At 40.1% G+C, this 23,558-nt stretch overlaps 1 protein-coding gene across 1 annotated transcript; it reads left to right on the top strand.

Moving 5' to 3' along the window:
* The first annotated feature begins 7,901 nt into the window (after nucleotides 1-7,901).
* Nucleotides 7,902-22,634, top strand: ptpn22 (protein tyrosine phosphatase non-receptor type 22). Its single transcript, XM_080031763.1, has 26 exons — nucleotides 7,902-8,213; nucleotides 9,948-10,056; nucleotides 10,714-10,790; nucleotides 10,918-11,013; nucleotides 11,150-11,188; nucleotides 11,499-11,570; nucleotides 11,828-11,887; nucleotides 12,570-12,712; nucleotides 14,480-14,546; nucleotides 14,684-14,761; nucleotides 14,954-15,040; nucleotides 16,839-17,361; nucleotides 17,487-17,561; nucleotides 17,808-17,885; nucleotides 18,049-18,117; nucleotides 18,214-18,350; nucleotides 18,631-18,658; nucleotides 18,887-18,982; nucleotides 19,268-19,336; nucleotides 19,710-19,846; nucleotides 20,068-20,095; nucleotides 20,875-20,937; nucleotides 21,298-21,401; nucleotides 21,506-21,536; nucleotides 21,637-21,726; nucleotides 21,824-22,634. Exons 1-26 carry the CDS (start codon nucleotides 8,112-8,114, stop codon nucleotides 21,883-21,885), a joined length of 2,520 nt encoding a protein of 839 aa, XP_079887889.1. The 5' UTR covers nucleotides 7,902-8,111; the 3' UTR covers nucleotides 21,886-22,634.
* The last annotated feature ends 924 nt before the right edge of the window (nucleotides 22,635-23,558 follow it).

Genomic DNA, 23,558 nt, shown 5'->3' with positions numbered 1-23,558 from the left:
ATGTAATCGACCCAACCCTGGTAAAGTCAATATGAGGAAGTGATGTACTTCCGACTACCGAGTAACAGTTCTGTGGTCCATGAAGAAAATGTCCCTTTTTTTCTTACTTAGTTTCTCTCCTTCACTCTAAATCACACAGAAATCACATGAAAATAACCGGCAAAATCTTTGTAGGCCTACCTAATAAAGGCAGGGATCATTCTGAAAGTTATCTTTTCTCCTTGTTTTAACTTCTTTCATAAATCAAAATAATAATAATTCGGAAGACTTATCTCCGAGCTCTCCTCCATGTATTCATTCACCCACCCACCCACCCACCCACCTATCTATCTATCTATCTATCTATCTATCTATCTATCTATCTATCTATCTATCTATCTATCTATCTATCTATCTATCTATCTATCTATCTATCTATCTATCTATCTATCTATCTATCTATCTATCTATCTATCTATCCATCCATCCATCCATCCATCCACCCATCCATCCATCCATCAATCTATCCATCTATCCATCTCCATCTATCTGTGGTTTTGTCCCCCCCTCCTCCCCCTTCAAATTGTTTTGAAGGGGGAGTATTAACCTATGTTGTTTTTTACAGTTGTAACAATGCCAATGCATTTGGGAGGGGAAATAATCAAATACAAAAGTCAGCATATACAGTAATATGAAAGTGACCTTGCAATGTGAGTCGTACTGAATCAGCTTTGGTAGAGACTGCACACCTGTGAATCGCTTCCCTGTTTTACATTTCATTTTTACATTTACAGTTAATGTACCATCATACGTTCAAGGGTAATGTATCTGCCTGCTACAGCTTCTGGTGGGAGGGCTGTTATGTACTATTCTGTATTCTGTGTCAAGCACTGAACATATTCCTCTGTCAACACTGGCATTTTTTATTCCAACTGTCACAGGCAAGATATTTCCATGTCATTAAACGCCTCACCTGATTCACGGTTTACGCAAGAGAATGGCGTGACTATCTGGGTCAGGTATGTGTATTTCTTCATATTCTGAAGATACATTTCTTCTAACCTCCGGTTCAGTTAGTCATTCTAAAATGTCCCCACAAACATGTAGTATCGGTAATTGGTGTACACTTTCTTGAGACAAAAACTGCAACACTTTACTCTCAATTTACATTTTTAGTGACACACACACTTGCCATTCAAATCACACTACAGTAGCCTATGTGTTACTGTACTGTAAAATCAAGCCAACGTATTTGAAGTCAGTGCAGAAATGATGGAGATGTTTATGTGTCGATCAGGGGTCAGGATCTACAGGGTTTGGCTTTTTCCGGAGTGAGAAATGTCCTCTTTCATCATGTTCTATTGTGTTCTATGTATTCATCATTTTGGACTTGTTTATGTGAGAGAATGGAATGGAAATAAACACTCGGGTTAACTGCACACGCTTGATCAGATCAAACTTATTGTTAACATGCTCACACATTAGGACATATCCACTGGGCGTTGTGAAAGTGTTGCTTCCTCTTATTAAAAAAAAAGTTCCATTTAAATATATGATATAACCAATGCAGTACTATTAATAGTTATATTTGAGCAAACATGTGGTGACAGATCATTCCTCTTTTTTCAAATGGAAAGCCCGGTAGAGCAACCAAGAGCTTGAGTTGACTGTGAGTGTATGTGTGTTGATAGGGGACTTGGAAAGTGTGACTCAAGCTCTGCGCAATTCGTCACATGTTATCAAAAGCGCCTTACAATAAAATGAATAGAATTAAGCAATAAAATCACCGAGCCAATGCCACACATGATATGACTGATAAGACTTCCAGAGAACTGGCATTGTAAAAAAAAAAAAAAGGCTGGTCACTGAGCCAGACTGGGCGTTTTCCTGTAACCAACTCCCCTCTTCCTCCTGGCACGACGGCGACTGTGTCCTGCTTTTGTACATTTGATCACTATGCACAGAAACATCAGTAAGGATGCAAAAGCACACCAACGCAGCAGTGTATACCACCATGGCAACCCTGTCCACGACCTAAAAAAGATATAAAACAAAGGTTTTGATGAGTGGCAAACACTTGTGGAGCCAATTTCAAGACATGGCCAAGATTAATAAATGCAATTGAAAAAAAAGAAAAATGGTGTGGAGTCTAACCTGCTAAATAACCAATCTTGAAGAGTTTGATTGCTGGGTATGGACTGGTTTCTCTGGTCTGAGGGGGTTCTCATGTTACTTTGGCAGGTGGTGAGGGGCGGGGTTTCAGCCTTGGTGCTGGTGGTTGTCATGATTCTGTCGTTACAGTCATAAATGGGTTGGCCTGGTGATTAAATAGAAAGACATGAGAATGACATTGATTTATGAACCTCCACTTCGTGCAATAAGGATTACCCAACAGCCACAAAACAAATCAAACCCAATCAGTGCCTTCTCTAAAGCCCATGTTTATAATGTATAATGTAAAGCCTTTTTTGAGCAGGATTTGAATTCAAATTTAGGCTAGCACTTATGGCATGATTTTTTGGTTGTTATAAAATGAGACAATCCCAGTGAAATCTGGAGCTGTGTATGTATCCAGGTCCAGGATCAGTTTAACCTGTAGTAGTCGCCAAAGTCACACAAGGGCTTAACATAAAAAGAATATGCATAATCGTAGGCATTTTTAAAACAATAATACAACTGTATACATAATTATGAATTAGATCAATAATAAATCATTTACTATATCACAATCAAAACCATCTAAATGATTTAGTCTTAAGTATGTTGGCAAAGAGGAAATAGAGCAACAGTCTAAAAAATATGACTGGGAGTGTGTCATTCACTTGAATGCACAAATAAAACTTTAGTTTATTTTTTTCCCCGAAGACCCATGCAGGACAAAGATGCCGATGAATAACAAGATGAATCGTGGCTTGCTTTCCTGTTTACCCCTGAACTCCACTCATGCTGTGTAAAGCTAGCAAGATAAAAGCATGAAGAGAGGTTGGAACCCACAGAGAGCTGGCATAAAAGCATTTCTTACATTCCATGACCACACTCGCCATCCGTTATGGTTAAAAATACAAATAATGAGAGATTCTGGGTCTTTTTCTTCGGTATAATGATAATGCATTTGAACCAGAATAAGTTCTGTTATAAAACAGTGATGTGAGATGTATTCACTATGTGTTGTAGGTAGGAAGGGATTGACAATACATTGTAAACACAGGCTTCAGTTCACTGGATATGTCTGACCAGTTATTGCATTGTACATCACATGTGTTCTTACCGTGCATATTAATGACATAGATACAGCTGTTGTCTGCAGGAATCAGCACCTGCACAGAGAAGGTGTGGCTCTGCCGACTGCTTACATCATTGCTGGCATTACAGTAATATTGACTGTCTGTTTCCACTGTTAGACAGTTCAGGCCTAAGTCGGACGAGTGTTGAAGCAGGAAGTCCTGGTGGTGAGTGTGTTGGTACCAGGTGTAACGAACTGCAGTGCCCTTTGCACAACCACAGCGCACTGTCACCGGCTGCCCCCAGCACGTTGGTCTGTCCACCAGAGAGCTCAAGGGCCACAGCCTGGGTTCAGACACTGGAACTGGCATAAAGCAGCAATAAATACATATTAATACTTGAAAAATTATGATAAATAAATTATAAATAAACTGAAGACAATTTTAACTGATAGACTTGTAGTCACATATAAGTGACTGGTGGTAATGTGTGTGTGTGGGGTGGGGGGGAGTACATCTGCCTTGTATGTTTTTTAATATATATGTTTGTATGTAAAATGAGCATTAGCTAAAAATGCAGTGATGCTGTACATTGGAGAATTGTAGTCCAAGTGGTAGCATCTGTCCCTATCAAATACACATGAAATGAAACTTAAATAATAGATTAGCTTGACAGAATAGTAATAAATGTCCACATACAGTAAATAAAGGTAACTGATATTATACTGATAATCTTTTTTTTACTCTTTTCCGTGTTGCTCTTACCTTCAGTGACAACCACATTAACTGAAGTCATGATGTCAGCATACTGTTTGTCAATCCCAACCCAGTACACTCCAGCGTCATCAAATTGGAGATCAGTGACTTTGACATACAGCCCTCTCCTCCCTGCATCGATAACCTGAGTCCTGTGTGACTTTTTAGCGCCACCTTCTGAATCCACCAACACATCACAGGTGTTCCTGGAGTCCCCTCGGCACCAGTACTTTCTACTGAACCGGAATCGCCCTGCGTCAAACTTGCAGGAAAGAATGAATTCGCTCCCAATACATGCTGTGATCTTCCTTCTATCACACTGGAGATTTAGGGTAGCTGAAATACAAGAGATACAAAACTGCTCATAGACACAGCAACAGGTTATTCCACAATTGAATCAATATTTAATTAGATTTGAACCCTATTTCCAAAAAAAATAAAGATTTTATAAACTTGGGTTACATGCAAAAGACCCAATGTAAATTCAAAGTACAAAGTAAATGTGCATCTGTAAGTAGTTTACACCAATACTACCGTAGTGTCCATGTAATCCAACATTTTTATGTATGAAATTTATATTTTAACATGTCAAGCAGTATCAAAAACTTTACATACGTTTCACATTTGAGGTAAAAGCATTTAGGGGAGAGTGGCCTGAGTTGTGCCACTTTTTACTCAAAGTGTAAAAACAGTAATGACAGTAAAGTCTCCAACTCAATATTTCAGGGTGTTGTGCATCCCCGGCAACAATAACTTTGGATCTGAAATAAACTGTTTAAGAAATATAGCTTTCGGGAAAAAAAGTTGTCTTGTGGCACAACTTGCCCCCGGTGTGGTGTAAGTTGTGCCACAAGAGAGAATACCATGGGGTAAATTGTGCCATTAATATATATATCTCATAAACTGTAATGCAAGACAAATCCATTAGACAATCACTTATTTAAGGTTTATTTTAAGTAAATACAAAGTAAATGTTTTACAAAGAATTGAAGGACAATTTTCTTAAACAAGGCCTAGCAGATCTAATGGTTTTACCTGCAAAGCTCACAAAGACAAAGTCACCATCATCATCATCTTTCTGGCCATCTGAACTCTTGTCAGTGGTGTCGTTAAGTGGAATGGAGATGTCAGTCTCTTCTGAGCTACTGTAGACAATCCCTTTCTTTTGGTGACCAGCGTATACAGCCATGCCAATTGGAATTAGAACATATATACGCATTACCTACTAGATATGTTTTTATTTATTTTTTGTTAATAACTACTACCTATTAGGGGAGAACGGGGTAAGTAGGCACACTTTTTACTCTAGTGAGAATTGCTCATCACCAAAACATCTATCAATAGCCATTCCTACATTAAATTGAAGCTTAAGGTGTTGGCTAGAAATGTGTGTCTCTCTTTTTTTCCAACTTATTGTAATGAAGAAGTAATTTACCATCAAAGACACTCTGACACATTGTGACAACCAACCCCATCAAGGGGTCGGTTGTCACACACTATGGGGTTGTTTGTCACAATGTTATCTTAATGGGAAAAATCTTAAAAAGAAGGCAAGGAGGCAGAACCAAATTTGAATGTTTAATTGCATTGTCAAGTTGACAAATAGGCCTACATAACGTTCTGTAGCCTTGGCAGCTGGTCTAGTTTGGGATGCACTGGGTTGTTTTGATTTTGTTGCCCTTTTTTCTTTTGCTTGCTAGCTGCCTTTTCCTGCTCTATTCTTTCCTTCTCTGGGGTGTCAGTGAGGATACAGCTTGACAATTTATTTCGTTATTGGGTTCCTTTTCTGGCTGCAGCCTTGAGATAACATGTGACAACCAACCCCCCAAAAAATTTGACGACCAACCCCAACTTGAATTTCTTGCTAGCATCAAGGCCAACAACCATCTGACAACTAATTAGCTTGCTAACCACAATCTAAACTATAGTTTACCCTTCACACTTTCTGAGGGTAACAAGTGTTTTGTTATAAACCCATTGTGTAAAAGCCTAGAAGAAAAATACTGAGGAGCAAAATATTTTGAATTTGACATGAAAAACACAAAACATCCTCTCACCTGAAATGCAGCTGTCTTCCTCCAAGGAAGTCTATGTATGTGACCTCTGATCCCAATTCTGGACCTTTTTTATATCAACATTTCAGAGCTAGCGCGCTCTGGTGGCGAGATATAACGAATGTGACATCCAACCCATGTGACAAATTACCCCGTTCTCCCCTACCTACTACATAGGTTTTTTTTGCATTATCTACTACATAGGTTTTTTTTTTTTAATTTCTTTTTTTTAGTCACTAATACATAGTTTTTGTTTTTCAGTAACTACTAGTTATGCATTACTTAGTACATAGGTTTAAAAAAAAAATTTTTAGTACTAATTACTAAAAAAATACATTTTCCAGAAGGAATAGGAAATAGTCTACCTTCTAGAAATGTTATGACAAATGAAAAAGCGAATTGTGGTCATTAAGTTAGCCGACTCACCATGAAAAAGCAAAATCAAACACAGAGTCCTCATGTTGATGTGAAATACGTGTCAACTAACCAAACAAGACCCAACTATAATTGACACTCAGGAAGCTGCAGAGGTGGACGGTGGTGTTTTGTAGCTTCCTGGAGGTGCATTGTGGGTTACAAAGATGCATCCGCTCGCCTTAACAACATATACAACATGCTGCAGGCCACATTTATTCAGGTCATATTCAATGCCCCTTGACATATGTCAAAACTGCATTTTTTCGATATAGCAACACACTTTACCTTGACTTGTTCATCCACCACCCTAAGCTATCAGAATAATAATTTCTCTTTATCACTTGGATTCTACGGCTGTTTAACTATTTGCAATATCAGACTTAGATTTATCCAATGATAGTTTTGACAATAAACACAAACCACGTTCACAAGCCACTGAGTAAATTGAACCACCCTAACACCAAACTGTGTTAGTTCACAAAAAAATCCACTAGAGGTCACCATGGTACTGATGTATTGTCCAACACCTGCTGAATGTAGGGTGCAATGCATTATTGTCCTTATCATGTCATGTATTCAAAATGGCATTATTTCGCCATGTGCAACCGTGGCCGAATGGGTTGCTTCCTCTCACGTGAACTGCACGCCAACTTCTCTGGTAAGCCTGTTCTCAGTGTGATTAACTTTCCATTTCCACACTGGTATTTCATATGTGGTATGGCATTGTAGGCCTACTACAGTATATTTAAAAAAGGGAAGTCTTATTCAGGGGAACTTAAAATGCCCACAGTTCCCTAGAAACAGAACTCCTCCCATTTCTCTTTAAAGCCTACTCAGTGAACTTAGAAACTGGACAGTTTACCAACTAAACAAATCACAGGCACTTGATTTATTTCAGTTACCACTATGAGGTGGTTTACCAAAAACACAAATGGCTACTGTGGACGTACAGAATAGCTATACATGGTCACCTATAAGAGAGTTGAATGTGTTGCTTGCTAATTGCTGTGTCAGAACATCAGGATTTTCAAGATTCTCAGACGCCCTCTCTCTCTCTCTCTCTCTCTCCCTCTGTCTCCCTCTGTCTCCTCTCTCTCTCTCTCTCTCTCTCTCTCTCTCTCTCTCTCTCTCTCTCTCTCTTCACCACTCCCTCTGCCTCCATCCCTTGCCACATCCCTCCTCCACTGCTCTCATGTGTCCTGAATGTGGTCCAACAGGCTAGACTGCCTGCAACAGCTGTTCTCAGCCTTCTTCTTATATGCATGAAAAAAGCGTGGGCCCCACTCTGTTGTCAGTGGGTGTTTCCAGTCTGTTCCCTCTGCCACACACTGACTAACATCATGCAATCATAGAGCCGGGTGACTTTAGGACCCAGTGACAGAGACACCCAGGGGTGGGGGGGGCGTGGTAATATGTTTTAATCTGACCACAGAACCTGTTAGCTGACTCTTGCTTCCTCTAAGACAGTTCACAGGTTCCCTTCACAATAGTTCCTTGATGTGACAGTTGCAACAGAGAAGTGCTCTGTGCAGCAGCAGCTATACAGAGAAGTTGCCTCCGCGCCTTGAAGCCAGGCACTTTTTTGTAAAGCAACCCTTCATCCATGACCCGAAGATGAGGACCTTTGTGTCCTCCTGACATGCCTGTGGAAGGGGGCCCTATCCCAGGCAAGTGACAGCCAGCCATGGAGCATCAAGCCTGGATACTGAGGAGCCTTCTGGCCCAGCTGGAAAGACAGGAGGCTGTGCACGAGGAGGCACCGAATGGGATTGCCGGGGAGTTTGCGGTGAGTCAAGGGTTGTGTTGTGTTTTCTTCTTTTGTTGAAGTGCTGTTGTGAGTTGTGTTATGGACGAAGCCTCCACAAAGTAGACTTGTGCCTCCACACAGTTCACTTATTTCACTTGTGACTTTCGTTTCACATGACCAGAAACTATGTCTATGTATGAGAGGCTATTGTTGTTTTACACTATCTGATATCTGACAGTAAGCACAAAGTTTGCTGTCTTCCAGACTCCAGATTATATTATCATAAAAGGGCAACATGTTCGGGGAAGTTACACACGCTGTTATTGTCATAGCGCCACTTTTTGTGCTTCCTCTTTGCTCTGATGCTTGTCACTGAAGCAGAACAAGGAAGACCCATAGGCAAATGCATTAAAACATCTAAATCACCACAACTCACAAAGATTATTCAGTTAGTCTCTTAATCATTTCTTCATTTATAATGTTCCAGTCTAGTATTCATAGATTTACACATGTACACGAACACACACACACACACACACACACACACACACACACACACACACACACACACACACACACACACACACACTGACACACAAAATAACCTCCTCAGAATTTCTGAGCCACAAGGATGACATCACCTGAGGTGGGCTGCTGCCATGGTGATGAGTGACATGCCTGAGGACAGCGGCCGTGTGCTACTCATGCTGCCCCCCCCCCCCCTCTCTGCTGTCATGCTGCTACCACCCTCAACCCTCCAGAGGAAGGGCTCTCTATTGCATCACTTCCTCTGTGAACAAAAAGCACTCTGTGGCATGAGGGCGGCACAGATGGTCTGCAAGGCCTTTTAAGCAGACTGTTTGGAACTGCAATGCACTGGCCTTACGAACAAAAAGACCAGTGTCTTTTTTTTAACCAATCCCGTCAGCATTGGACGTGCCATGACTTTTAATCTGAGCGTCAAACCTTCCGCTCAGTCAATTCCGGATGGAAATCCTCACGGTTTTTTTAGTCAGTTTCTAGTAAAGTGAGTCACAGATTCTGGTCATCAGGGGTTGAATCATCACATAGAAAACATGTATAAAAAAGTTTGTTATAATGTGCAATTGGTCACATGTTATTGGCCTGACATGTTACCCCCTGTTTTGCCTGAGTCTGTAAGACTGAACAATGCTAAACAATGATAATGCAATAGATGCCCTTAACAATATTTACTAACTATGATAGATTTGTGTCACAGCAGTAATGCGTTGATGATTACAGTTGAGTGTTATGTATGACATATTAAACACAGCCAAAAGTCTTATCATTTTGGTTTTCAATAAACAATATGAATGAAGAAACTCTGTCCACAAACAGTATGCTGGAAAATCATATTTATTTGATACTGATTGCCTTAGGTTGCTTATGGATTATTATGAATTTTGTTTTTTTTTAATTAAAAGTCGGGCAAACGTTTGTTGACAACTGACCATATCAATGAAATGCACATTGAATCATCAAAGTAAGGTCAAGGCTACATGTCACAATCTCCCGTTTGCACCTGCCATGAATGAGCAGTATAGCTTGCATTTATATTTCTGTGAACTCATGATCATGTTGTGAAATAGAAAAGACATTAAGACTACATTGCCCCCTACAAGAAAACTATTTATGCAAGAGTAGTACACATTAATATTGGAGACATTTTGGTTAAGCAACAGCATCAAATAAGAACCGCACAATTTTAACTTCCTTCATGCTGTAGGATTACATTTCTTTCATGTCTTTCAGAGGTTGAAGAGCCAGTCGATTAAATACCGCGCTGACAAGACCTACCCCACCAAGACAGCAGATAAGCAGGAAAACACCAAGAAGAACCGATACAAAGACATTGTTCCCTGTAAGCTTTGCTCAGTTTTTATTTAAAAAAAATCATTTAGGGTTTGCCGTTTGTACTTCTGCAAAAGATGATTAACATATGTAATCCTGCATCAGGGCAGTTTAGATACTGTCAGATAAGATTTGACCAAAGGAAAACGTGTCCCCATGACTTCCACTTATTCTCACCTTTGGCACATGAATGCTAAAAATAAGCTTAGATGGATCACAGAATCACTAACAGTATTACAGATTGCATGACATTAAGATGCAATTTTATGGGCGCTCCGGTGGTGTAGTGGATAGAGCGCGTACCATATTGGCTCCAGCCTTCGTTGCAGTGGTTGCAGGGTTCAAATCCGACCTGTGGACCTTTACTGCAGGTCATTCCCCCTCTCTCTCTGTCTCCCCATTTCAACTCTGTACTATCTAATAAAGCTTGAAAATGCCAAAAAAAAAGATTAAAAAAAAGAAGATGCTTTTATAAATATTAGCATGCATTTATTTCAGTTGAATATGTCTGTCTAGTTTTAATAAAAAATAAGAAATACTGACATACTTTATTCTATTTTATTCCAATTCTCTTATTGTTTAAAGTGTTTAAAAAAAGAACAGCACAGTCAATGACTCCTGAGTAGTGCAACGTTAACATCATAACTACATATTCCTCTCCTTGTAGTCGACCACAGCAGAGTAAAGCTCACTCTCACCACAGCTAAAAATGACACGGACTACATCAACGCCAGTTTCATCAAGGTAAAATTCAACAGTGTCTATGCAAGGAAAAACCTTATCATTCATAAAAAATTGCAGTTGCAGTAAATGTGCATTTATGTTCAAAAACGTAGTCTGTGCAAATGCATAAGCTTTGTTTTGTCATCAGGGAGTGTCAGGTTCAAGAGCCTACATTGCAACCCAGGGTCCACTGCCTCACACAGTACTGGACTTCTTGAGGATGCTTTGGGAGTACAACATACAGGTATGACTAGCCTTTCATCTGTGGATGCCACAAGGTGTTTTATATACTATCTATGGTTGTATCGCATAACAGCTACAGTATTTGCTTGTTTCAGTGTTGAATATTAAGAAAGTCTTCTTGTCTTGTCTGGCTCTAGGTTGTAGTCATGGCCTGTCGAGAATTTGAGATGGGAAAGGTAACACCACTTTCTACATTCCACATTTTTTTCTCAGCAGACAGCAAACTGTGTTGCATAGTTTTTGAACCATCAATACTTCTGCTTTGTGTGTCACACACTACGCTAGGCCAGTGTTTTTGTTGTTTTTTGATGTGTATTGAAAGAAATTGTGTGTGTGTGTGTGTGTGTGTGTGTGTGTGTGTGTGTGTGTGTGTGTGTGTGTGTGTGTGTGTGTGTGTGTGTGTGTGTCTAAGATGGGTTATAACAGAGTGTAAGGTCAAACGTAAAAGAAAAACACTGCTCTCTTTATTCTTAATTTTTTGTGTAGAAAAAGTGTGAGCGCTACTGGCCGCAAAATCAAGAGCCGCCATTCGTGTGTGAGCCGTTTGCAGTTCACTGTGTAAGTATTTGTATTCTCTTAGCCACATTTCCTGCTTTGACGGGTGGCTACAACTGTTCCATAACACATGCTGACATTTTAATTTGACACTATTTCCACACTAGCAACAAGCAAATGGTTGGGCTATTGTTAATAAAATATACGATAAATTCACATTATCCCTATGATCTTTTGTTAAGAATAATAACTCAACATAACAAGTAACAACATAACAATTATTAATACTCATAAGTATTGCTGGCCTTTGTGTTTTACAGGATTCAGAGGAAAATAAAGGAGATTATCTGACAAGGACATTACGGGTGACTTATCACAACGTAAGTGTTGTAGTGTTTATGCAGGACTGTGAGAACATCTGTCATGGAAATCCTACCAAGCAAAATATTATCAGATGACATTTGCTGCCACCAGGACTCATAGGCCATTTTGAAATCTCAGAACTAATGATGAATGTAAATTTTGAACTTTGTCAATGACACACACAGTTAGCCAAAGGTGTTTTAAATGTTGTTGTCTTAAACTGATATACAGCCCCGGGAAAAATTAAGAGACCAGTCTGGATTTTTCTTACATTTTTATCTTTTTATATTACTTATTGAAAATGCTCTAAAACACAATATTTTTATTGTGAATTTGGTATAAATGTTGTGAGTAATTTATATTATAAAATCTACATGTTCATTTTACTCAAAAATATGGCTCTAAAGAGTAAAACTAGAGACACTGAACATTTGGAGTGGTCTCTTAATTTTTTCCAGAGCTGTATATGACCTCGTTATTAAATCAAATCACATCAAATCAGTTTTATTTGTATAGCCCAATATCACAAATTGACATTTGCCTCAGTGGTCTTTACATTCCATACAATATGATACAATATGACAACCTGCCCTTACACCCTTAGCTCGGCTGAGAAACAACTCCCAGTAAAAAACCCTTTTAATGTGTTCTGAAGAGAGGCTTCCGTTCTAACTGTCTACGATGCTTTCTTCTTTCCAGTCTAGCCGTACTTGGAAACAGCTGCACTACGTCAACTGGCCGGATCACGGCGTACCAGACTCCATCCCTCCCATCCTGGAACTGTTGCAGGAGATGCGTTCCTATCAAGCCCATGATGACATCCCCATATGCATCCACTGCAGGTCAGGCTCCCTTATGGAATCAGTTCTACTTTCTTGGTCCATCTTATTTTTTCTTGGTCCATCTTATTTTAATAACCGTGTGCCTGTTTAAGCTGTTCTGCAGTATATGAACAACTATAAAATTGCTTTTTTTTGTGCAACACAATGTGTTCATAGCACAGAAACCAATTCAGTAAAAATCTTAAATGACCTCAGAGAAAGTGCTGATGTGGGAAATGTTTCAGTCCTAGTCTTCCTCTATTTCATGCAATTGATCATAATACTGTACTGATTGTAATTTTTGTATTTGTTTAACTTGGGTAAAGATTTTTGTCGGTCCTGGTAAACATGTTATAAAATACCCATCACATGGTTCTATACTTGGTCCATTATTCTCAATATCCCTGTACATGCTCCGGGGCAATTTATGCAACAACATTAATGTCCAAGCAGACATAGCATCATTTTATTTACTGTATCTTCTTAAGGATTATTGTGGCTGGGATGACTTGAATCTATGGAACAGCCTGCACATGAATAATTGACATTGTCTGTTAATGTTTTCAAACAAAAAGGAAATGCAAAGTACGTTGAGCAGCATCTTATTAATCTGTATGAAAAGTGCTTAATGTATTATACAGATCATTATTCTAAATACTGGATGGACAGTGCTTATTTTGTTAGTAGATGAGCTGTGGCGTTTGAATACATTTTCGCTATTCAGTTCTAATTTTGAGGCAAGCAGTGGTGACAATAAAGAATCACACTTTTGGAGTCATCACACTTAAGATTCAAAAGACACTGAATATACTTTTGGTTTTGATAGAGTAGTTACTATGGGGAACGTATATGGCCTGTGGGCAGCTTGTATATGTCCCCTGGTTTTAGAGGTTAGACACCTCCTCCCTGTTCTTTGAGACAGGAAGCGTGCGTAGGCGGGTAGCCAAACGACCCACTAGGTTTATAAAGTGTATGTGTCTGCATTTCCCCTCAGTTTTTTCCAGCACTTAGACTTTGGTTCATTAAAAACCCGCATGTACAATTTGACTTTAAATTACACTCATTGAACTCAATTCAACCGTGGCGTGGGTGTGGGGGCCTTATTACTATGTCTGTCTGCGAACCACTGCAAAACAGTGCAATTAGATATTGTTTGGGTGCGCACAAACATCAAGCGGCTCTTAATGGGGATATAGGATGGGACCCAGGAAAGGTTCACTGTAAGGTAGCACAGTTATGTATTCGGCAAATTGAAACATTCACAGGAAAAGGACATATTCACAAACCCTCTCATATTGTACCACAATACAATCCAACCCTGCCAGTATACGCAGCATCAATAATTACTGTAGCCACAGTGTCAATAAAAGCGGAACTTCACATGAGCTTCGCAAAACGTAAGGTTTTCTGCTGTACATTGCTCTACGGTGTACACAAATCCATGGCATGTGGTTTATTGATGACACTATACTATACTACCAAAGAATATAATCATATCATATATTGTGAATGAGAAAAAAAAATGTAGGCTTATTCATTTATTTGATCTCAGAATATTTAAAAAGTCTACCTAGATATGCTTTTCAAGCCAGGAATTGAAAATGACTATCAGGTTTTAGTTTAATTAAACCTGCTCAGGGTACTGGATGGGTGCGGGTTTGGGTAATGCAGTAATGAATGCCAACACATCAAGACAATCATGGCACAATGTTTGAATATCAGTTGTTTGCAAATACCAACATGGCTGATTCAACATTCTTCAACTTTTGTTTGCTGCTCTGATTGTAGTGCTGGCTGCGGTAGAACAGGAGCCCTGTCTGTCATTGATTACACCTGGAACCTCTTGAAGAAACAGGTGAGACATTGCTGCCCTATTGCTTTCTGCACACTGTATGTACAGTATATATAAAGTCGGATTAAATAAACAGTAAAAATAATAAATAATAATAATCCATGCTGTATTTATCTGGTCTGTGATTTTTTTCTCTCTAGATGATCACTCCAGATTTCAACATCTACGACTTAGTTCAGAACATGAGAACCCAGAGGCCCTCGTTGGTTCAAACCAAGGTACTTTTCCTTTTTCTAACAAAAGCATAACACACACACACACCAACACAAATCTTCCAACAAGATGAACCACATTTCAGTTCCTTCTTCCTTCTATCACTGATCTGTTCATGATTTTTGTTATTTTTTCGTGCGTCATGCCTCGGGGCTATATCACCTTACAGAGCAGGTTTTCTCTTGTTTTGACTGCAGGAACAATATGACTTGGTCTACAGAACCATCAAGGTATTATTTGAGCAATATCTGCAGGCCATGGATGCACAGATCCGCAGAAATGAGGTAAGCGGACCGTCCGGCAACACTCCCTTGTGAATGAGCCAGATTTCAGACAAGCAAATGTTATATAGTATGTGTTACAACAACAGCACCAACTGACACGCACAATCACCGCAATGGCCAGAGCAATAACAACAGCTGTGTGGCCTGCTATCTTGTGGTTTCAGTAACATTGATATACTGTACAGTAGAATGTGGTCACATGATCTGAGTGGAAAAGAAATCCTCCAATTGCAGACGGGGTGATTCAAAACTCTACCAAGAGGGTTGTGTAAATACAACTGCTGCGTTACTTGAAGCTTAACTCTTATCAAAAAGTGAGTGTTTGTACAGCGGTGGGTGCACACTCAATAGCCCCTTTTACACAGCCAGTGAAAGCCGGGAATATGCCGGCCTTTCGGCCCTCCCCCCAGCTGTGTAAATGCGACAGTTGCGGAACGAGGGAAGAAAGGTGCGAGTGATCGTTCCGGGAATTTTACTACCTCGGGGGGTAGTAAGATTCCCGACACGATCAGTTCCGCCTCTCTGTTTAAATGCTCCAGCTTGTTGTTGCGGAACAGGGGGGCGTTTGACGTTCCATAGTCTACGTTCTAAACATGCGACCATGTTAGCAGTTGAAGGACGTGTGTTTAACATTAACCACGGCGGCCTGATGTCCCGTAAAAATCACCAAATAAAAGGAACGGTGTATAATCTAGTTGATCATAAGGTCCGTTGCTCAATCCAAACCCCCGCGCTTCATTTTGCAGAGTGTATGAGTCTATTTCTGCCCAGGAGAAGTTGTACAATGGAAAGCTAGGCTAGGCTAAGTAAGGGATAAAGTATAGCGAACGGGTCACTTGCTAGAAATAAAGACCGACAAGCTGAAGCAGGAGCCCGACGCGCAGCGGAGGGCTCTTGTTCAGCTTGAAGGTCGACCTAGTAACGGGGGAATAGTCTGCTCGCCCCGCTAGACTGTCTGCTTCAGCTGACTGAAGGCTCCGGCTCAGCTGTTAGCCACAGAGCTACTGTTTTGCTAACACATTCCGCCGCCGCTATTATTATCCTAAGTCTGAGCGTATATCCACACTTTATTTCTGTCTACAGTAACGTGACTTCACACACTGTGTGTATGTGTATGTCTGATTGGCAGATCGCTGCCCTCACAAAGAGACTCGCTCACAACCAACCTGTCTCACACACACACACACACACACAGAGGTGAAGCGGTCGGATTGATTTAGTCAGTTTGGTTAACTGTCCCAGTGATGTTGGACTCAGCGCGTAGCGACATCAACTGGCACATCGTGGGGACAGTAAAATACGGCCCTCTTACTGCAAGCTCCAGCACTTCTGCTCTCAATTCACCGGCCATTGTTGTTGTTGTAAAGCAGCTGACCGGCGCGGCGCTAAATGTTTACGTCACACCTGACGCTGTTTACAAGCACCTCTTTCATTCCGGAGCGCTGTGTAAAAGGGACTACTGATGCGCCAGCAGGCCGGCGTTGCTTGGTTCTGTGTAAATAACACAGAAGCAAGCAAAGCCGGCATATTGGAGTGATGTTGTTCCGTCAATATGCCGCAATCTCTGTGTAAAAGGGGCTAAAGATACCAAATGTAAAAAAAAAAAAAATCCTTTGTTAATACACAGCCTAAGCTCTGTAAACAGGTAGGTATACAGTATTATGTTGCTAGCTAAGGTGGGCCCCCTTTGTTTACATACCCTTTGTTTAAAGCCTAGGCTGTGTATTAGCAGCAAAATATTGTTTTATTGTTTTATCAAAAGCAACTGTGTTTCAAACTTTTCTGTTAAACCGTCCAGGTGCATAAGGCCCCCTCACCCATCACGCCGGACACTGAGAGCGAATTCTCCGACCTGAGTGAGGAGTTGGATTCTTCGCCACACGTCCAGCACCTGCTCGATCAGGGAAGGGATGTTTTGCCACGGTACCATACTGCCTTACCCTCCGCTTCTGAACATCTCATTGCCAAGGACATGCAGAGGGACCAGCAACAATGGCACCCACTCGACCGGACCCTTCCAGAGGCTATGGCCACCATCAATGACCTGGAAGAAGGACTTAGGACCTCACCCACATGGGCCCACAGCAGCCATAGAGGCCCTGCAGTAGAGGAAAGGGGACAGGAGAGCATGGACGTGTCATCACTCAACATTCCACTTGCACCAGTTGCGGCAGCGGCCATTTGTCTGATGGTGGAAGACCCGTACTTTGACACTCCAACCAGCTCACCCGATGACAGTGAATGGACAGTTAGCCCCGTCTTCAGCACACCCTCATTGTGTCTCAACGGGCAGACTCTGGAGCTTAACTCTCCTGCCTCAGGTAAATGACCATATTTGCTGTGTCAAATTCAGCATACTATGTTACCTTTAAAGGATAACGGGGTACTAGAATTTCATTTAGTATATTTGTAATAACTGAGCTGCATTGTGTAACAACTGTTCCAGGTTATGCAGCCGAGGTGTCACCTCCTCCCCTACCTCAACGAACCCCTGAATCCTATGTACTGGCTATGGATACAGGTTGGTGTTTTCAGTATAGTGTGGAATAAATACCAAAACTTCACTGTGAGCAGATTCCTCACATCCTAATGTTTAATGTATAGAATTCCTTTTTCACAGTTTCTGGTAATGCAATGCTACAGTGAACATCAAAGTTAACACACACATGGCTGCTCTGTTGTATTTATCTTGCCAAGTGCTCATACCGTATATTCTGGATATTTCAAGAATATGTGTCATACAACCCACTATGATTTTGTCATTTAGCGAAATCGAAATCCTGTGAAAGCTTAACAGTTATCATTCCACCCAATGCTGCTGCAGACGCTGTCAGGGAGTTGGGAGGTGAGAAAACATATGTGGCGAATATGTGAAACTCATACATATCCGTATAGCATGCTAAATCGTGCTTTTATGGCTAATAGCACTCCATTTTCAATGTTCTTTAATTACATATTCCCATGTCAAGTAATAATAATAATTATTACTCTTATTTCCATATTCCCAGGCAGCCAATCCCCCGTCCCCCCACTTCCAGAGAGAACCCCAGAATCATTTGAGTTTGCTGTTGATCAAGGTGACTGCATAATATCATAAATGACAAAAAAATAAAGTAAATCGTAGCTTCTACTTAAAATGTAACAATGAAAATATTTATTGTTTTACCTTATAGTTGCTATGGAGCAGAAGTCAGGGGTCTCTCCGGCAGTGATCCTGAACAGAATAGGAACGTCTTCAGAATGGTCCGGTGACTCGCTGCTAGCTGTCGCCCCATCTCACAGTGACACCAAACCTTGGGCCAGGAGCAAGGTGAGGATACAGCCCCTTCACTGAAAGAGAAATTGAATGTTGAATAAAGTTTATTCCAATTATTTGTGGATGATACATGTGTGTCAGCCCCATACCATGAACTGTGAAGTCATTGCTCTGATAACAGGAGATTTAAAGCTATTCAACCAATCAGCATTGCATTTGAACTGGTGTGTTTCTGAAATGATTCCGTACAAACATACTGTCGGATAGTGTTGGGATTACAAATATCAGGACATGTATGTAACAGCAACATGCTTCTTTTTCGTTTTTCTTCTAGAGTCTGAAAGTAAAAATGACCTTCACAGGTAAGACACATTTTCAATAACACAATGGTAGGGCTGTATATGCACTGACTCATAATTAAGCCAGCTGACAATGCTATAAAGTACGTTATGTAACTACATGATGATGGCAAGTATGAAGATAACTGTTGTAACATTAATGTCATTGCCAGGTTATAATGTGACTTTTTTATATGTGTGAAACATTTCAATAGTATTGTATCCCTTGTAATACTGTATGTGTTGTGCTAGTGGCACATCCTGATCTTGCATCAAACACTTCAACTTCAAACTTCCACCCTTACTGTCCACCTGTTGACCAACTGACTCCCCCGCTGCTTCCGCAAGGTAAGATCACTAAACTGAATTATAGAATCGTTAACGTATCTGTCTGTCATTTCAAGGGAAGGGTTAAGGAATGTGTAAAATTGTAACATTCACACACACACACACACACATACACACAGACACACACACACACGCACACACACACACATACACAGACACACACACACACACACACACACACACACACACACACACACACACACGTACACACAAGCGCTTTATGTGAATTGAATTTTTTTTATAAGAAATTAGAAGTTGCAGTTAATTTGGCTTTTTCTTGTGCAGTTGAGCAGAGCCTGACTCCTCCCCTTCCTGACAGAACTTCAGAGTCCTTCATCCTCACCAGAGAAGACAGTGAGTTTGATTGTGAGGTCTTGTAAAGAACCCATATGGCTATATTTATTGCCTAATGTAACTTATTTTTACACGTCTATTTTATATTTATTATTTATTTATCATTATTATTTTTTCATTTTTAATCTTCTGACTTTATTATGTTTTTATTTTGTGTACATTTTTAATTGTAAAATGGTATGTTTTTGCATTTACCTCTTTTTACTCCGTATAGCACTTTGAACTGCATCTGTGAATTGTGCTATACAAATACATTGCCTGGCCTTGCCTTGAGCGCATCATTTCGTATCAGCCTCCTCACAACAGAGACACTAAATTAACATTGTGTGTGGCCATGCTTGTTGTCTAAAGTGAATTGCTATTCTTCCAACAGCTCCCGAGAGAACCCCGGCCCTCCACCCACAGCCGTCACATACACCTCACCCCTCATCAAGGGTGGGCATGTCATCTGAGTGGGACGGCACCTCGCAGCCCAAGAAATTCCTCGACGTTGTTATGGGCAGAAGCAAGGTAATAATGACATTTTACAAGTCAAAAAGTGTGTGTGTGTGTGTGTGTGTGTGTGGGGGGGGGGGGGGGGGGGTTACTGTACGTTGTCAAGAAAACAAAATACTGACACTCACTGACTCATATTCATACGCCCCTCACTGCTTTTCCATTCAGTGACTAACATGATAAGTTTCTATTTGTTGCAACATTAACTTTTTTTTGCTTTCAATTATTCACCCTAGAGTGTTCGAGCTAAAAGTTCAAAACCAGGTGAGCTGTTTTATCACATGAATTCACTCCTCCTTCATCTGCTTTCATTTGTACTTGACCTGGCAATTACAGAATAGCCTACAGTAAAATATGGCCCAAGCCCAAGCCCATTAATTCTTATGCAAGATTCAAGTCTTAAAGATTTCATTTTAAGAATGCTAAATCATTTATCTAAAAGCTAGGCACTGTAGTTTTTTTTTATCAAACTGTACTCATGAAGGTGTGAATAGTGTTTTTGTGGGGGACTATTTTCAGTTGCAGATTTGGTGCGCTATAGCGAGTGTTGATGGCAGCATGACGCACTATGTGGGCTTGACTCAGTATAAACTAAGTGCTCGTGTTTATCGTAATTGAGGACATTGTTTGCACAATGTAGTGGCTCAATTATGTGTTTTAGATAGCTCTTAGACAACAATAGAGGTATACAGCAGAGGGATTAGTTCTATCAGGCCTCACTTGTTGTGAGTATTCATTGTATTGTTAGTTTTGGTCTTTTTCTGGGTCAGGAAACAAATATACCATGTTAAATTAATATTATAATATTTTGCTGACTGTAATACACATTTGGCAAGGATGCATTGTGTTCTTTGTACAGAACAAGGTTCAAATGAATATTTAAAAGTACCCATATTCACCACTTGGGGGCATCCTTTTGTGAAAAATAAAATTAGATAAAAGCTTACATTTCAAAATGCAAGGTTTTTTGTTGTATTGTTTATTACCTATCTGAAAGGTTGTGCATATATAATGGGTAGTTAATCATTGTGTTTCTACTGCAGAGCCCCTCGCGGCGTTTCGGCAGCTCCCTCCACCTACTGTGGTCGAGGCTGGAGGAGGAAGTGGTGAGTTAGTAGTTACAGACACTCTAAGGGGGCTGCACACTAGTACACACAGTGGCCTCTTTCACATTGTTATTAGACCACATGCACACACACACACACACACACACACACACACACACACACACACACACACACACACACACACACACACACACACACACACACACACACACAGTATACGCTAAATAACAGACATCACAAATCTTGGACTGTGGTGATCACTATTAAGCTTCAATAAGTCATTATTCTTTCTCACTCACAAAGCCTTTCTATGAGATATATAAGCACATTGAGTTAGATCAGGACCGTAAAATGCAGAAAGTAATTTAGTTTCCTATCTGTTTTTGTCTGTGTTCGTAGCACAAGGGCCACAGCTAGATGTGAACCGCAGGCCCTCCCTGAACACTGACACACCCGCAGCCAAACCAGACAAAAGCAACGAGAAGGGCATGTCTCGATCAAGGGTAACACAAGAGCTACTACACACACATCAGCAGGTTAGCTTTAAAGGAGACTTTTTAAAGTGCAGCCAACTAAATATATGTTTTTTTTGTGTCCTTTTGTCCAGAGTTTGAAGTTTTTCCGACACAAGCAAAAAAGTAAGCGACGCTACATTTTTGAATGTTAAGTCCATACATGCACTGATCTGTCCATAAGAAAAGTTCATCTAATATGACTAACAAGCTATATATTCATCAGCCAAAATTACCCCTCCGCCAACTCCTACTCAACCTGCAGCCCTGCCTCCATCAAATGGTGCCTCATCCTCATCTTTATTGTTCAAATTTGGTAGGCCTGAATCCATCTTCATTATGACTTCCATATACAGTTATAAATACAGTTTTATATATAATATCATTGTTATAACCATCTCAATTTTCCACAGGATTCGGGAACCGTTTTGGAAAGCCTAAAGGCCCCAGGAGTTATCCAGACGCCTGGTTTTGAAGCAGTCAGCACTCCTTTATAATAGACAAAACTGGCTTGTTCTTCTACTGACCACCTTCCTGATATATATCGCATCGCTAAAGGACAATTGGAGGTTTACTACCAGGAGTATCCTTTTAAAAGATACTGTGAAAGAGCCCATACAGTGGACCTGGAGGGCACTAAAGGCCACTTCTCTTGTCCGGCACAGGGGCACACCAGCGGCACCCACTGCAGAGAGACAGTGCAAGTGCCTTGCTCTGACTCATTCTTGTACTGTAAATCCACATAGGTTGATTGTTATTACTGATCACCGCCTCCTTGAACAACATGGACAGCCACCTGGGCACTTTAAATGTCTGTTCAAAAAAAACTCTTTAATCATTTGTTTGGAGGAGAGGGCACTTAGCAGTGAGAAGTTTTCCAGCTTCAGGCAACGCTGTTAAACTTAGTGTGTGAGGCATATATTAATAATATAATATATACATAGTTGTGTATGTGTGTGAGTGTTTGTGCTTTTGGAATGAAATGAGAAAACGGTATAACATTGCATCTGGTTCATAATTTTTTTCTAAAAAACACAACAATAGACTTTTACATTATTCATTGTACCATGCGTGTTTCTATGCAATAATTCACAAATCTATCTATAGTTGTTAAAATGATTTTCTAGGGATCGTCGACATCTTGATATCTTGGGAGAGTGAATGTAATGCGTATTGAATATGCATATGATGCAACTGTACTGTTAAACTGTGTTACATACACTGGGTACATAGAAAATTATTTATTAAAAAAATATATAAAGTCTATGTCTAAGTCATTGTGCTTTTATCCTTTTTCTACATAACAAAATATACATAAGAATAATGTTGGTAGCAGAATTCTACTGTCTGTAACTTATCAGCCGATACATTGACAAACAGCTTTTAAAACGTCTCTCTTTAGTCTACACTATAACAACAGCCATCATTCGCTATAGAACACAGATCATCACACCAAATATGACAAAAAGACGGTTTATTTCTATATTTCAACTTCAGTCAAGACCCTATGACATATTTCCATTCTGCTTCCTGAATAGGATCTAGTATGTATGGAAGGCATCATTCCCAAACGCACCGTGACGTATAAGCCGATAGCTTCCGTGTGACATGCATATGTAGACATCAAAAAGCAACAATTTTTATAAATGGAAAAAAGTAAACATGAACAATATGATGGATTAAATCAGGCTAAACAGTACAAGGCACTAAGACTGGCATCATCCCTACATCAATTCTTCTACAGACCACTGCTGGTTGACCACTACAGAACCACAGATGAACAACTTTGGGTGACACACCACGTTCAAAGTGATATTTTTAGGACAGGTCATTTTGAAAGAAACACAGCATCTGTATTGGATCATTATTTTGGAAGTATCTCATTATTTCAGATTTTGCTACACTATAAAAAAAAACTGTATGAATCCACACATTTAAGCTCAGAAAGATGCACACAACCACAGTGACCCTCCATCAACATAGTGACTTCTCCAGCAAAAACTAAAAAAGGTGAGGGTGAATTGAAAATCAAATAAAAAAATTAACAGCATTCACGTATCCCCAGCTATGAACAAAATATTTACATACCAAACTCCAAAGACATACTCCACACCTGAAATAAGAGACAATTATTGCTGAGTGCAATAG

This window comes from Ammodytes marinus, assembly GCF_949987685.1.
Source record: "Ammodytes marinus genome assembly, chromosome: 7".
NCBI classification, from domain to species: domain Eukaryota; kingdom Metazoa; phylum Chordata; class Actinopteri; order Uranoscopiformes; family Ammodytidae; genus Ammodytes; species Ammodytes marinus.
The sequence above is the reverse complement of the archived record's forward strand: the minus strand, read 5'-3'. Positions and strand labels throughout refer to the sequence as shown.